This window comes from Myotis daubentonii, chromosome 1, assembly GCF_963259705.1.
Source record: "Myotis daubentonii chromosome 1, mMyoDau2.1, whole genome shotgun sequence".
Taxonomy (NCBI): domain Eukaryota; kingdom Metazoa; phylum Chordata; class Mammalia; order Chiroptera; family Vespertilionidae; genus Myotis; species Myotis daubentonii.
This window is the reverse complement of record NC_081840.1, coordinates 199,229,259-199,243,596: the sequence shown is the minus strand read 5'-3', so window position 1 is coordinate 199,243,596 and position 14,338 is coordinate 199,229,259. Positions and strand designations below refer to the sequence as shown.

The following is a 14,338-nucleotide window of genomic DNA, read 5'->3' as shown; positions in this document are numbered from 1 at the left end:
ATGAATAATAACCAAGAGTTTTTGGGTTCATCGGAGCTATCCGATGGGCATGATACGACAGAAATATCCGCTAGCTTGAAAGCTTCCCAGGCACCCTTAGTACAAGGCATCCTGACTGCGCTTGGCGAACAGGAGCCGGAGCCGGAGCCGGAGCCGGAGCCAGAGCCGGAGTCCAAGGTGTCGGAGGCAGCCGACGAGCAAGGCCAGCTAGAGGAGAGCAAGGAGATCCCCGAGCCCTCCGAGTCCTATGAGCCATACATACTCTGTGAACCCTACAAATACATTGGGCCCTTTGAACCCTCTGAGCTCCACGTTCACGATGCTCCCTACGAACCCTACGAAAACGACGAACCCTATGAACCCTACGAGCCTTACCACTACGAGCCCTACGAGCCCCAGCAGCCCCATGCATGCCAGGAGCCCCAAAAGCTCCGTGTGCGCGCTAAGTCCCACGGCGCCCACAAGGCCCACAAATCGGAGCTGCCTCACGACGCCGCCATGACGATCGCTCCGACTCCGGGGACCAGGAACCTGCCGCAGACTTCCCTGAGTTACCAGAGCGGTAGGTGTGCGGGCCCCTCCAAGGCACTGAGCAACCCGGCCCCACCTAAAACCGGGGGTCCTCGTGTGGAAGTTTGAACGCTCCTTTTGTTTTAAAGGAAGATGACTGGTGTGCCATCCACCTACTTCTGTTCCTGGGGGGAAACTGAGACTAGTCCCCAGAGGAACGGGATCAGTCTCTCCTCCCTCCACCTGCTGACCTCCTCGCTGTCTTGATTACCCACCATCGCTTCTTTTTAAAGCTCTTCGCAATTCTTCCCTACAGTTAGTTACTGCATTCCTCTGGGTTGCCCCTTTGAACATGATCTCTGTTATAGCACTTGAGAATTTGTATTTCATCGTTATGTTTCTCCCCAGCTAGAGGGATCGTTAAAGAGAGGATATTTTTGTCAGTGTTTGGCACATGGTGACAATCAAGAAATGCTTAGCTATCATATTGTGGAAGTTGTAGTAACAAAATACTCATGGAGCAAGTAGTCAACCAAGTAAACGCCTACTATATGCTCAGTCCTCACCAAGGTCGCAGGGTAGCAGCGCTGATGGGACTTGGGTGTGAACATCCTTTGCTCTCATCACCCCAGCTCACCTCTGGCCTCTCAATGATGACCCCACCCAAAGCAGTTAAATCTCATATTCTCCTTGACTCCTCTCTATCAGCCTGGATTTTATGGTCTATTGTTCCAGTTGCTCACATAATCTACCACCGCACTGGCTCTTTGGCAAACCACCATACTTCTCCTGGCAAAACCCCAACCCTGGTTAACCCCAACCACCCACCTTCTGCCAACACCTGAGCAGGTGACTACTGCTGTACGAAATTCCATAATCATATTGTGTGCTTCTATTTCCGTTTCACGACCACTAATCTCAAGCGGTCACTTGGCACTACCTGCAAACACACTTTATTCACCTGGTTACTTCTCACTCCTCCCTCCTTCATACCTTTGACTCTCAAACAGCTGAAGATCTTGAAGGAGACCCATATATCATTTTACACTCCATGGCCCACCAATGGAATTACTTATTCCTTTGCAAATATCCTTAACTCCCTTGCCAATTCTTGTCTGCACTTGAAAAAACAGATGATGACAACAAAACAACAACTGTTCTGGTCTTTGAAATTCATGATGTCGAACTTAGAGGTAGGCTCTCAGTGCTGCTTGGCAATCATAGTGCATGTCCCTAGTCAGCTCATTTTCCAACACAGAAGCTATCAAACTACCAGCACCTGTCTATGCACTCTAGCTTTTCTCCTGCTGATAATGGATGAACTGTCTCTGTTCCTATTCAAGGCCAGTCTCCCAACCTGCAAGTTGGATCCCATCCCCTCCAACTTTAAGCTGCTTTTCTCCTAAAATTAGCCTTCTCTCTCCTGCATCATTTTAGTCCTCTCTCTACTGGATCATTCCCATCAGCACATCGACATGCAGTGATAACTCCTATCTTAAGCAGAAAAACAAAACAAAACAAAACAAAAAAAACTTCCCTTAACCCCATGTACCCCTCCAGGTACCACTTCTTTAGAGAAAAATTTCTCAAAATAGTTGTCTATAAGTCATTATTTTCAGAGCCTCTCTTCCCATTTTCTTGAGAACAGCTTGAAGCTTTCATCTCCTTTATGTAGCGGAAGTTGCTCTTGTTGAAGTCACAATGACCTCTGCTTTGCCAAATTCAACGGTTCATCCTTCATCCTCATCTTACTCATTTGCCACACATTACCTCTTTCTTGGAAGTCTTTCTTTATTTGACTTTGGGGTTAACCACTGCTTTCCTTGTCATCAGACCTCATTGATTGTTCCTGACTCAGTTTCCTTTGCTTCTATTCCCAGCCTTTAGGCCAGTGGTTCTCAACCTTCCTAATGCCGCGTCCCTTTAATACAGTTCCTCATGTTGTGGCGACCCCCAATTTCATTGTTACAAATTGAACATAATTAAAGCATAGTGATTAACCACAAAAACAATATGTAATTATATATGTGTTTTCCGATGGCCTTAGGCGACCCCTGTGAAAGGGTCGTTCGACCCCCAAAGGGGTCGCGACCCACAGGTTGAGAACCGCTGCTTTAGGCGAAAGTGAGTGGGGATCAGTTTTTTTCAGAGTCTTTAGAACTTTCCTTGTTCCCTGAGTTATGTCATTGGTTTCATGGCTTTAATTATATGCTGGTAAGTTCCCAAATATCTCTAGCCTCAATTCTCCCTTAAACTCCAGAGTTTTATAACCAATTGTTTAACATACCTAGTAAGCATGTAAAATTTAATGTGTCCATATCTGAAACTCTTACTTCTGCACCCAAATTTGTTCTTCCCCCATTGTTCACCATTTTAGCAAATGTCACCCCCATTCATTCATCCAGGGGCTCAGGTTGAAAGCCTTGAAGTCATTCTTGACACCTGTTTTACTCTTACAGCCTGCCTCCAAATGATTAGCAAATCCTAATTTTGAAATATATCATGACTATGGCCATGTCTTAACATCTTAAACCAATGTCATTTTAAAATAATTTATTTTTATTGATTTCAGAGAGAGGAAGGGGGAGAGAGAAAAACATCCGATACCTGCAATCTGGGTATATGCCTTCTGGTGTATGGGACGATGCTCCAACCAACTGAGCCACACCAACTAGGGCAAAGCTTTATCATCTTTGTAAGCCACTATCTTTTGCTTGGTCCACTGCAATGGCTTCTACTCTTGCCCCATTCTCCCTCTACTTTCCCATCCCAGTTTATTGCTCATATACTAGTAGTGGTCACAGGGATCCCTTAGAACAGGGGTCCTCAAACTTTTTAAACGGGGCCAGTTCACTGTCCCTCAGACCGTTGGAGGGCCGGACTATAGTTTAACAAGAAACTATGAACAAATTCCTATGCACACTGCACATATCTTATTTTGAAGTAAAAAACAAACAAAACGGGAACGAATACAATATTTGTATTTGCATGTGGCCCGCGGGCCATAGTTTGAGGACCCCGGCCTTAGAACATAAATTATATGCAACTTTCCTGCTTTATACTCTTCAGAGGGGTTTCTCATCTCACATAGTTTGTAATCTAAAATTCTTAGCAGGCCTACAAGGCCCCACATGATCTGGCCTCTGCCTGCCTCCCCAGTCTCGTATGCCAAAACTCTCCCCACCATCACTGCTCTTCAGCCACGCGGGCCTCCTTGCTTCCACCTCACAATCATTTCATTTGCTTTTCACTCTGCCAGGACACACTTTCCTCAAATATTTGTCACCTCCTTATAAAGCTGTATCAGACCACTCTGCTCATTTTCTTTCTTTTTATGTGTGTGACTTTAAAAATATATATTTTTTATTGATTTCAGAGAGAGGAAGGGAGGGGGAGAAATAGAAACATCAATGGGAATCATTGATTGGCTGCCTCCTGCATGCCCCCTACTGGGGATCAAGCCCACAACCCGGGCATCTGTCCTGACTGGGAATCGAACCATGACCACCTGGTTCATAGGTTGACACTCAACCACTGAGCCACGCCGGCCCACTCTGTTCATTTTCTTTAAAGAACTTATCTGTTTCCACTTACAAATGTATTTGTTTAAGCTGTCAGAGGGCAGGACTTTTTTGTTTTTGTTTTTCCTTTTTTTATTGATTAAGGTATTACATATGTGTCCTTATCTCCCCATTGACCCCGAACCCCCCCACGTATGCCCTCAGCCCCCCTGTTGTCTGTGTCTATTGGTTAGGCTCATACACATGCATACAAGTGAAGGCAGGACTTTTATTTTTCCTACGGTTCCATCCTCAGTGCCTAAAGTGGTGCCTGGAACAAGTAAGGACTTAGCAATTATTGTTGAATGAAAGTTCTCTTCATTCAGCTTCTGTGTTACCAAATCCAATGGATCCTTCTCTATTGTTAGGGTTGTTAAGATTAAATGCATTAATACCAGTGAGGCATTTAAAACAGACTGTGGTACATGGTAAGTGCTCAGCAGTGTTATTAGCAGTGTTGTTATTATCTTACTTGACCTCTTGGCAGCATTTAATACAATTGACTACAGACCTCTTTCTCTTGGCCTCTATGACATCACAATCTCCCAGTTTATCACTGACCTGACTGGTGGCTGCTTCTCATTTACTGAGCCCTCCCTGTTCTCCTGAACTCTTAAAGGGCTGGATCCTGACCCTTTTCCTTTCTATTTTCACTTTCCCCCCTTAGGTGGTCATATCTATAATTATGGCTTTAAATAGCATGTTTATGCTGCTGCCTCTTAAATATGTTCTTGCTGTACTCTTGCTTCTGAGCCCTACACTTATATATTCAACTGCCTATTGGACATCTCCATTTGGATATATCATGGGCATCTCAAATGTAATGTATTTTGAGACAGAAATCTTGATTTTCCTCCTATTCTTGTTTCCTCCTCAGTCTTTTAGCTAGGTGCTTGCAGAAAATGGCATCCAGTTGCTTAAGCCAAAAAGAAAAAAAAAATCTATTTGTCCCTGGTTTCTCTTTCTTCACCCTCAAATCCAATGCATCCAATGCAAGTTCTGTTCATTTTCTCTCTAGAACATCTCCGAAATTCATGCATTTCCACTGCTAATTCTTGCCTCCCAATTACGGTCATTTCTCTCCTGGATTTCTACATTAGCTTCCTGAGCAGTCTCCCTGCTTCTACTCTTGTCATATGCAATCTCTTTGCTACTGCAGCCAGAGTGGGCATTTTAAAAACTGAATCAGATCACACCTTTCACTCGCTATACAGCCCTTCCTATGATTTCCCATTCCTCCGCAAAAAGTGTGCGTTTATCCTAAGAGGCATAGTTCTGCTCACTCTGCCCCAATCATAACTGACTTCTTTTCTGTTCCTCTGAAAGACCAATCTGATTTTTGCCCTGCTTCACAATCATCGCGTGCGGTTCTCTCCCTAGATTCGTATTGCTTTCCCCGGATCATCTCATGGTTACTTCCACAGCCCATATTTTTAAAAGGTGGGCAAGCCTACCATTGAGCGGGCCTTCGGTGTCATACTGCCTAAAGTGGCACCCCTAAAGTAGCTTGATGAGACTCGCTCTAAAAAATTTTTAGCCTGACTGGTGTGGCTCAGTGGTTAAGCATTGATCTATGAACCAGTAGGCCACAGTTCAATTCCCGGTCAGGGCACATGCCCCCAGTAGGGGACATGTAGGAGGCAGCTGATCAGTGATTCTCTCATCATTGATGTTTCTGTCTCTCCCTCTCCTTTTCTCTATGAAATCAATAAAATCTATTATTTTTAAAAGAGTTTTCAGATCTGCTTTAGAAAACACCACTTTAAAGTTTTCTATCCTCTCAATCTGTCTACCAGATTTCCCTTGTTAAAAATTCCAATAAGTCTTTATGTTAATTCCCTTAATAAAGTTCAAATAAGCATCAGGCACATTTATATAACATTTACATAAAATAGTGTGAACATTAAGCAATATTTAGTCATCATGTCACCATGCCCCTGCTCACGCAATAAAGATTTCTTCCCCAGCGAAAGTTTCCTGAGCATCTACTAAGGACAGCATGCTTCTGTGTCCTGGGGGGTGGAAAGGTGCCTGAGACATGGCAGTTTGGTTGCATACAAAGTTTTGAAATTTATATTGTAGACTAGGTGTCACCATTCTATCACCTTACTAGTTTCTCATCACCTAATCACTGTCGCTGTTAAACTTTATTGAGTGCTTACGATGTCCAAGTTGTAGGTCTGAGCTGTAGATGAGTAAGGCATGGATCCTATCTTTGAAGGACTGTCAGAGTGGTTGGGGAGGCTGCACACTTCCATAGCAATGACACATCCATAGCATAGAAAGTCAAGTTGACTGGTTGTCCTATACGACATTCACTTCCCTTTTCTGAGTTAAATGGCAGTACTAACTTCTTTTTTTTTTTTTTTATATTTTTTATTGATTTTTTACAGAGAGGAAGGGAGAGAGATAGAGAGTTAGAAACATCGATGGGAGAGAAACATCGATCAGCCGCCTCCTGCACATCTCCCACTGGGGATGTGCCCGCAGCCCAGGTACATGCCCTTGACCGGAATCAAACCCGGGACCCCTCAGTCCGCAGGCCGACGCTCTATCCACTGAGCCAAACCGGTTTCGGCCTAACTTCTTTTTTTAAAGAGAAGATGGGCTAAGAAAAAAAGACCCAAAGTGCTCATTAAAGCTACTCATCTAAAACTAGATGCCCGGTGCACAAATTCGTGCATGGGTGGGGCCCCTCAGCCTGGCCTGGGATCGGGCTGATCAGGGCCATCTTGCCTAGTTCCAATTGGGGCCGATTGGGGCCGGCCAGGGAGGGGAAGGGACCATAGGAGGTTGGCTAGTGGCAGGAGGTTGGCTGTGGTAGTGCACTGACCACCGGGGGGCAGCTCCTGCATTGAGCGTCTGCACCCTGGTGGTCAGTGCGTGTCATAATGACTGGTCCTAACGGTCGATTAGGCTTTTATATATATATATAAATAGGCCTAAATATTTAATAGAGCCTACATATGTAATCTCAAGTATACAGAACCCAGAGTGTTTGATCTGGATTCATAAGGGATTAAGGAAGTGATTTAAAAGAAACAGAATCTCAGGCAAGTGTGGGAGAATGGAAGGAAACTATATTGAGTGAAAACAAAATCTAAAAACTTTTGAAACTTGTAAGCTATTCACATGATTAAAAAGATAAAACAATATTAAAAGACCACAAGGAAATGTCTCTCTTCCTATCCTGTCCCCTCTCCTGTCCTTTGTAGGTAACCATATTTATTAGTTTCTATCTATCTTTATGTAAATACAAGAAAATACTATACAAGCTTGTCTGTGTGTTCCCCTTTCTTACTCAAAAGGTAGCATATGCTATACTGTTCTTTTCACTTGACAGTGTATCTTTCTTTATAAAACCATGTTGTTTTCCTCATTTTAAAAAACAGCAGCTGCCTCATGTTCCATTACATAGTGTTGCCACCACTAACTTAACACCTCTTGGTTCTTCCCAGGGTGTTTCTATTACAAGCAATAGATGTAGTAGGTAAACCCATACACCATGTCATTTCATACATATGCTGGTATCACTGTAGAGTAAATTTCTGGAAGTGGGATTACTGAAGGGTAAATATACGTGCAACTTCGATTTAGCAAAACTGGCCTACATGGGAGTAACTGCGTACACCCACTAGCAATGGAAGTTTCTATTTCTCCGTAGCCTTACCATTGCAGTATGTGTTCAAACTTTTGGTTTTTTGAAAATCTAAGAGACAACAAACTAGTAGTAGGTCAATTAAATTTTAATTTGTATTTATCTTATTATATGGGTGATGTTAAGCATCTCTTTTGGTATATATCTTTTTTCATCCTTTTGCCTATTTTCCTTTTCCTAAGTTTTTCTCTTGTACACAGAAAGATTGGCCCTTTGTCTGGGTTATGTATGACATATTTTCTTCACTTTGTTGGCAGTCTCTTTGTCTTCACTTATTTATTTTTTGTTTTTCCATAAAAACATTTTATAGGAAAAGTTATCAATCATCTTTCTCACAGCTTCTGTATTGAGTCATCATTGGAAAAGCCCTTTTCTACTCCTAGGTTAAAAGGAAATTCACCCACGCATTTTCTTTAGTCACCTTTGAAAAGAACATTTAAATCTTTCCTCCATTGGAATTTACCCTGGGCATGGTGTGAGTTATAAATCCAGTTCTAAGTGGCTACCCAGTTGCCAGTGCCGTCTTCACACAGGTGAAACCGGGTGAGAATGAACATGAAAAAAAGATTTGAAATTAGAAAAAAAAGTCACAAAAGTGCAGACTTGAGGGTGTGATGTTTTTGAACTTTATTTTGCATAGAAATACAAGTTTTTTGCTGTTGTTTCATCAGATGGAAGGCTTGCCCTCTCCCTGTCTCTGCCTTTTCACCGTTTCCTACATTCTCCCATCTCTTGCCCACATGACCCTGAGCTACAGCACTGGAGCGCAGTGCTAGGGAGCTGTGCCTAGCTAGGGGAGGAGCAAGGAAGAATGAATAGTAATATCAGATCATAGAGCTGAATATATCATATCAAAGAACACCCAAGGGTTTCCTACATAGCCATACCAAATATAGAACTGGACTGCTTTAAGACCAATCTTCAACAGCACACCTAAAACAAGCATGAATTCCACTTCAAAAAGCTGTGAAAAGTAATCTAGGTCTTACTGAAGTATCTTCACAGAACTATCGTCTAACAGAGCAAAACCTGCTATGATGTTCTTTTTTTTTTTTTTTTATTAAATCTTTATTGTTCATATTATTACATTTGTTCCTTTTTTTTCCCCCCCCCCCATAACTCCCCTCCTCCCAGTTCCCGCCCTACCCTCCGCCCTCACTCCCCACCCACTGTCCTCATCCATAGGTGCACGATTTTTGTCCAGTCTCTTCCCACATCTCCCACCCCCCTTTCCCCCCCAAGAATAGTCAGTCCATTCCCTTTCTATGTCCCTGATTCTATTATAATCAACAGTTCATTCTGTTCATCAGATTATTTATTCACTTGATTCTTAGATTCACTTGTTGATAGATGCATATTTGTTGTTCATAATTTGTATCTTTACCTTTTTCTTCCTCTTCCTCTTCTTAAAGGATACCTTTCAGCATTTCATATAATCCTGGTTTGGTGGTGATGAACTCCTTTAGCTTTTCCTTATCTGTGAAGCTCTTTATCTGACCTTCAATTCTGAATGATAGCTTTGCTGGATAAAGTAATCTTGGTTGTAGGTTCTTGGTATTCATCACTTTGAATATTTCTTGCCACTCCCTTCTGGCCTGCAAAGTTTCTATTGAGAAATCAGCTGACAGTCGTATGGGTATTCCCTTGTAGGTAACTGGGTTTCTTTCTCTTGCTGTTTTTAAGATTCTCTCTTTATCTTTTGCTCTTGGCATTTTAATTATGATGTGTCTTGGTGTGGTCCTCTTTGGATTCCTTTTGTTTGGGGTTCTCCGCGCTTCTTGGACCTGTAAGTCCATTTCTTTCACTAGGTGGGGGAAGTTTTCTGTCATTATTTCTTCAAATAGGTTTTCAATATCTTGCTCTCTCTCATCTTCTGGCACCCCTATAATTCTGATGTTGGTACGCTTGAAGCTGTCCCAGAGGCTCCTTACACTATCCTCGCATTTTTGGATTCTTTTTTCATTTTGCTTTTCCGGTTGGATGTTTTTTGCTTCCTCGCATTTCAAATCATTGACTTGATTCTTGCGCTCCTCTGGTCTGCTGTCGGGCGTCTGTATAATATTCGTTATTTCAGTCTGTGTGTGCTTAATTTCTAGTTGGTTCCCCAATATAAGATCGAGGGTCTTATTAGTTTTCTTGTAGATCTCATTAAGTTTATCGGCAGCTTCTAAACAGTTCTTGAGAGACCTTAAAAGTGTGGTTCTGAACTCTATTTCTTCCATTGACAATTTTGTCCTGTTTCTTTGTCTCCGCATTTTGTTATGCTTCCTTGGTGCACCCCCTAGTGGTCTTTGTTCGCAGTCTTATAGATAAATCTTGATTGCTGTAGCTAATTCCAGGGAGGGTTTGACCTCCAGGCCAAGTGGCTATGAGATTCAGCTGTGTCAGCGGTGAGAGAACTTCTGTCCTCTAGGGAGGTGCTAATCTAGCCTTTGCCTGAGGCTATCTGGCAAATGCCTCTGTGCAGGGCTTGGGCAGGGCCAGGGTGGGTCGAACAGGATCAACAGCGTGGGCCGGAGAGAGCAGTTATGGCGGCTCTCAGTCCTGTCCCAAGGGGCTCTGCCTCTCTGAGTCCCAGCACCCGCTGCAAAGCTCGGAGAGAAAGCTGCACTCGCTCTGACCGAAGCCAGACAGTCCCGCTTCTCCCGCCTGAGTCTGGGTCCCTAAAGACTCGCCCGGATCTGGAGCTCAGACTCTGCGACTCCCTCCCGATTGAAAACAACAACCACGCCCTCCGCCGCCAGCCCGCTCCGCGCACTCCGCACCTCAGAATTTGACTTCAGCACTGCGCCTCCTCTGAGTGTCCGTATGCGTTTCTCTTTCCTCCTAGTTGTAGGACTTCCACTCAGCCAGCGCCTCTGTGGTTCTGGGTGATGTCCCTTCCGTTTTTTGGTTTCACTTTTGAAGTAGTTGTTCAAAGCAGCAAACTCCAACGTTAACCTATGCCGCCATCTTGATTCTCCCTGCTATGATGTTCTTGAGGGGTCTTTCTTCTCAAGTCCCTGTCACCATGACAGCAATACCCCAAACATTCCTTGTTGTTTCTCTCAAGCTCCAGCTTGCCTCTCTTCCCCACTCCTCCTGTCCCCTTTAGATCTGTTCTGAGAGGTGCTCCCAGCCTTTCCTTGTAGATCACTGGTACCCCATTTCGCACAACCAAGGACTAGAGGCTGAGCAGCTACATGTGGGCTCCTTAGGAGGCAGGGTGGAGGGCAAGGTGGAGAATGAACTTTGAAAGTCATTCCTATGATGTTACAAAATGCTTCACTTCTGCATGCAGTGGGCCCTCCCGGGTAGGAGTGCCTCAGAACGAACAGCTTTGGAATCTGCTTTCTCCCAGCAGATGGCAGCCTTCTCCAGCAGGTGGCTTGGAGCGCGGCCCTGATCGTCCCATTTGCTCGCCGGAGAAGGCAGCCTGAGCAATGTGGTTTATGTGCTATAGAGTAAAATCCAAACACTCAAAGAGCATAATAGAACACACAAAAGAAACGTACAGGCCAATATCTCTGATGAACACAGGTGCAAAAATCCTAGCAAATCGAATATAGCAGTACATTAAAAAAAATATTACACCACTACCAAGTGGAGTTCATTCCAGGGGCACAGGATCTTAGAGATTTTATGAATTTGACCCCAAGAGTAAGGTAAATAAAGGAAAAAATAAATAAATGGTACTATATCAAACTAAAAAGCTTCTGTACAGCAAAAGAAACTGCCAACGAAACAAAAAGGTGACAAGCCAAACGGGAGAAGATATTTGCAAACAATAGCTCTATCAGGGGTTAATATCCAAAATATATAAAGAACACATACAACTTAACACCAAGCAATCCGATTAAGAAGTTGACAGAGGGCATACAAATGGCCAACAGATATATAAAAAGATGCTCAACTTCACTAGCTATTAGGGAAATGCAAATCAAAACTACAATGAGATACCACCTCACACCTGTTAGAATGGCTATTATCAACAAGACAGTAATAACAAGTGCTGGAGAGGTTGTGGAGAAAAAGCAGCTCTCAGTCACTGCTGGTGGGAATGTAAACTGGTAGAGCCAGTACGGAAAACAGTATGGCAGTTCCTCAAAAAATGAAGAATAGAGTTACCATGTGATCAGTAACCCCTCTTCTGGGCATCTACCTGAAAATTTTACTCCCAAAGATATATGCACCCCTATGTTCATTGTAGCATTATTCAAAACATGGCCCAAACAACCAAAATGTCCTTTGATAGAGGATTGGATAGAGAAGGTGTGGTACATATATACAATGGAAGACTACTCAGGTATAAGAAAAGATAAAATAGCGTCATTTGTGACAACATGGATAGACCTTAAGAATATTATGCTGAGTGAAATCAGTCAGTCAGACAAAGCTAAGAACCATATGCAACTGAAACTCACAGGCACAGACAATAGTACGGTGGTTACCAGAGGGGTAAGTAAAGGGTAAAGGGGGCCAAACATATGGTGATGGAAGATGACTTGACTTTGGGTGGTGGGCACACAATGTAATATACAGATCGTGTATCATAGAAATGTACACCTGAAACCTAAACAATCTTATTAATCGATGTCAACCCAATAAATTTAATTAAAAATAAAAAGAGGTCATCATTAGAGCCATAATGTTCTGACTGTCTCTTAGAGGGAGATGCTATCAATCATTGTGTTCAAAAAATTTTAGGGTGGCTTCTTCTTGTTGACCCACTAAATATTTAAGCTTCTCTAGTTATCTCAAACATATACTTTTTACAGTTAGAGCTTTTGAATTAGGCCTCAAACAAGAGCCATACATTGCATACATACATTGTTTCTTCTCTGTTATTCTTTATCACTAACCCTTACCATCTCTTCCTTTTTAAAAGGCCATTCATTTGGCAGAAAAATTGGGTAAAATATCCCATATTCTGAATTTGATTTGTTCTTTGTGATGTCTTTATCTTGTTCATCTAGCTCTTATATATTTTTTCTATTTAATGTCCATATTTATTTAGAAGTAAAGTTGAATGTTTTCCATATGTCTATTGGCCAGTTTTACTTTTTCATTAATTACCTGCTAGTGTTCTTTGATTATTTTTTTTAATATATTTTATTGATTTTTTACAGAGAGGAAGGTAGAAGGATAGAGAGTCAGAAACATCGATGAGAGAGAAGCATCGATCAGCTGCCTCCTGCACACCCCGCACTGGGGATGTGCCTGCAACCAAGGCACATGCCCTCGACCGGAATCGAACCCGGGACCCTTCAGTCCCCAGGCCGACGCTCTATCCAGTGAGCCAAACCGGTCAGGGCTGATTATTTTTTATTGAAAGTATCCATCATTCTCTTGTTGATTTGTCAGATCTTTCTACATACTTAAGCAGTATTTCTTTTCTTTGCTTTTTTTGCATAAATCTTTATTGTTGCGAGTATTACATATGTCTCTCTCTTTTCCCCATTGCCCTCTCCCATCCCTTTTGCAGACTATATAGATTAAGAGGCTTGCTTAGATTCAAAGGGAATTTTTTTGAGCAAGAATTTTTCAGAGGTGGGGCTGTGCCTCTTGCCTCACCACTTGAGGCACATGATGTCTCCCATTTGTGGTGGTTCTAAGATTGATGAGTAGGTTCAAGCAAGGTTGACTTGATCTCTCTATTATAAAGTTCCTCATTCACCTTTCATTGAATGGTTTTAGCAACCAATCTCATTCCTTACCTAAATTCCACTATCGGGGGTAAGAGAAGGCCCCTTTAGAACCTAAGTTTGATGCTGTCACTTATGTTACAAGTCATCAGGACTCATTCATGTAATATTAAACCGATAAGAACAGATACTACACTTGATCTTAGCCAAAAGGCCGAGAAGCGATGTAATAATAAGTACTTAAAAAATTCATGCTGTAAGTGTACTTTTATCTTCACAATACAATCACTATATTTTTTGTTTCTATTTTGCTTTTAAAAATGATGTTCACCCCTGGCCATTGTTCTCAGTGTTTAGAGCATTGGCCCAAGGGTTGTGAGTTTGATTCTCAGTCAAGGGCACGTACCTGGGTTGCAGGTTCGTTTCTGGTCTCACATCATTGTTTCTCTCTCTCTCTCTCTCCTTCCACTCTAAAATCAATGGAAAAATATTCTCAGGTGAGGATTAACAACAACAACAAAAAAAGATCAAAGTTGTTTAGAGCCACATCCAGCATTTAGGATACTTAGGATTATAAAATAACCAATAGCCTGGTACACAAATTCATGCACATTAAAAGGAAATTAATTAGAAGAAATATTTTAATATTGTTATTCGCCCTTTCTCTATAATAAAAGTGTCAACCAAATTCACGATCGGAAATGACAGATTGAAACATATGCATGTGATTGGCACCAGCGAGAGCTTTATATGTATCGTGCATGCGCAAGTCAACTTAGCCATGTGTGTGTGTGTGTGTGTGTGTGTTTGTGTGTATAATAAATTTGTTTAATTAGACTTGCTTTCTGATTTAGCTAAACTTTTTCCAGCCCAGTGAAGCAGCCCAACTTCTCTTTCAGGTAATTGTCAGCAACACAGCAGTAAATATCAATACAACACAGATTATTATTGTAGGTCACGCAGGGAGAACAAAGGGTAAAATATTT

At 42.4% G+C, this 14,338-nt stretch overlaps 1 protein-coding gene and 1 pseudogene across 1 annotated transcript in view; one reads left to right on the top strand and one right to left on the bottom strand.

Moving 5' to 3' along the window:
- The window catches only part of SPMAP2L (sperm microtubule associated protein 2 like), a 53,555-nt gene continuing 39,217 nt past the window's right edge, over window positions 1-14,338 (top strand). Inside the window, exon 1 of the mRNA XM_059708248.1 lies at window positions 1-562. Coding sequence (XP_059564231.1) covers window positions 1-562 — 562 coding nt within the window. The remainder of the gene's footprint in view (window positions 563-14,338) is intronic.
- Window positions 13,449-13,578, bottom strand: LOC132222951 (U2 spliceosomal RNA; annotated as a pseudogene).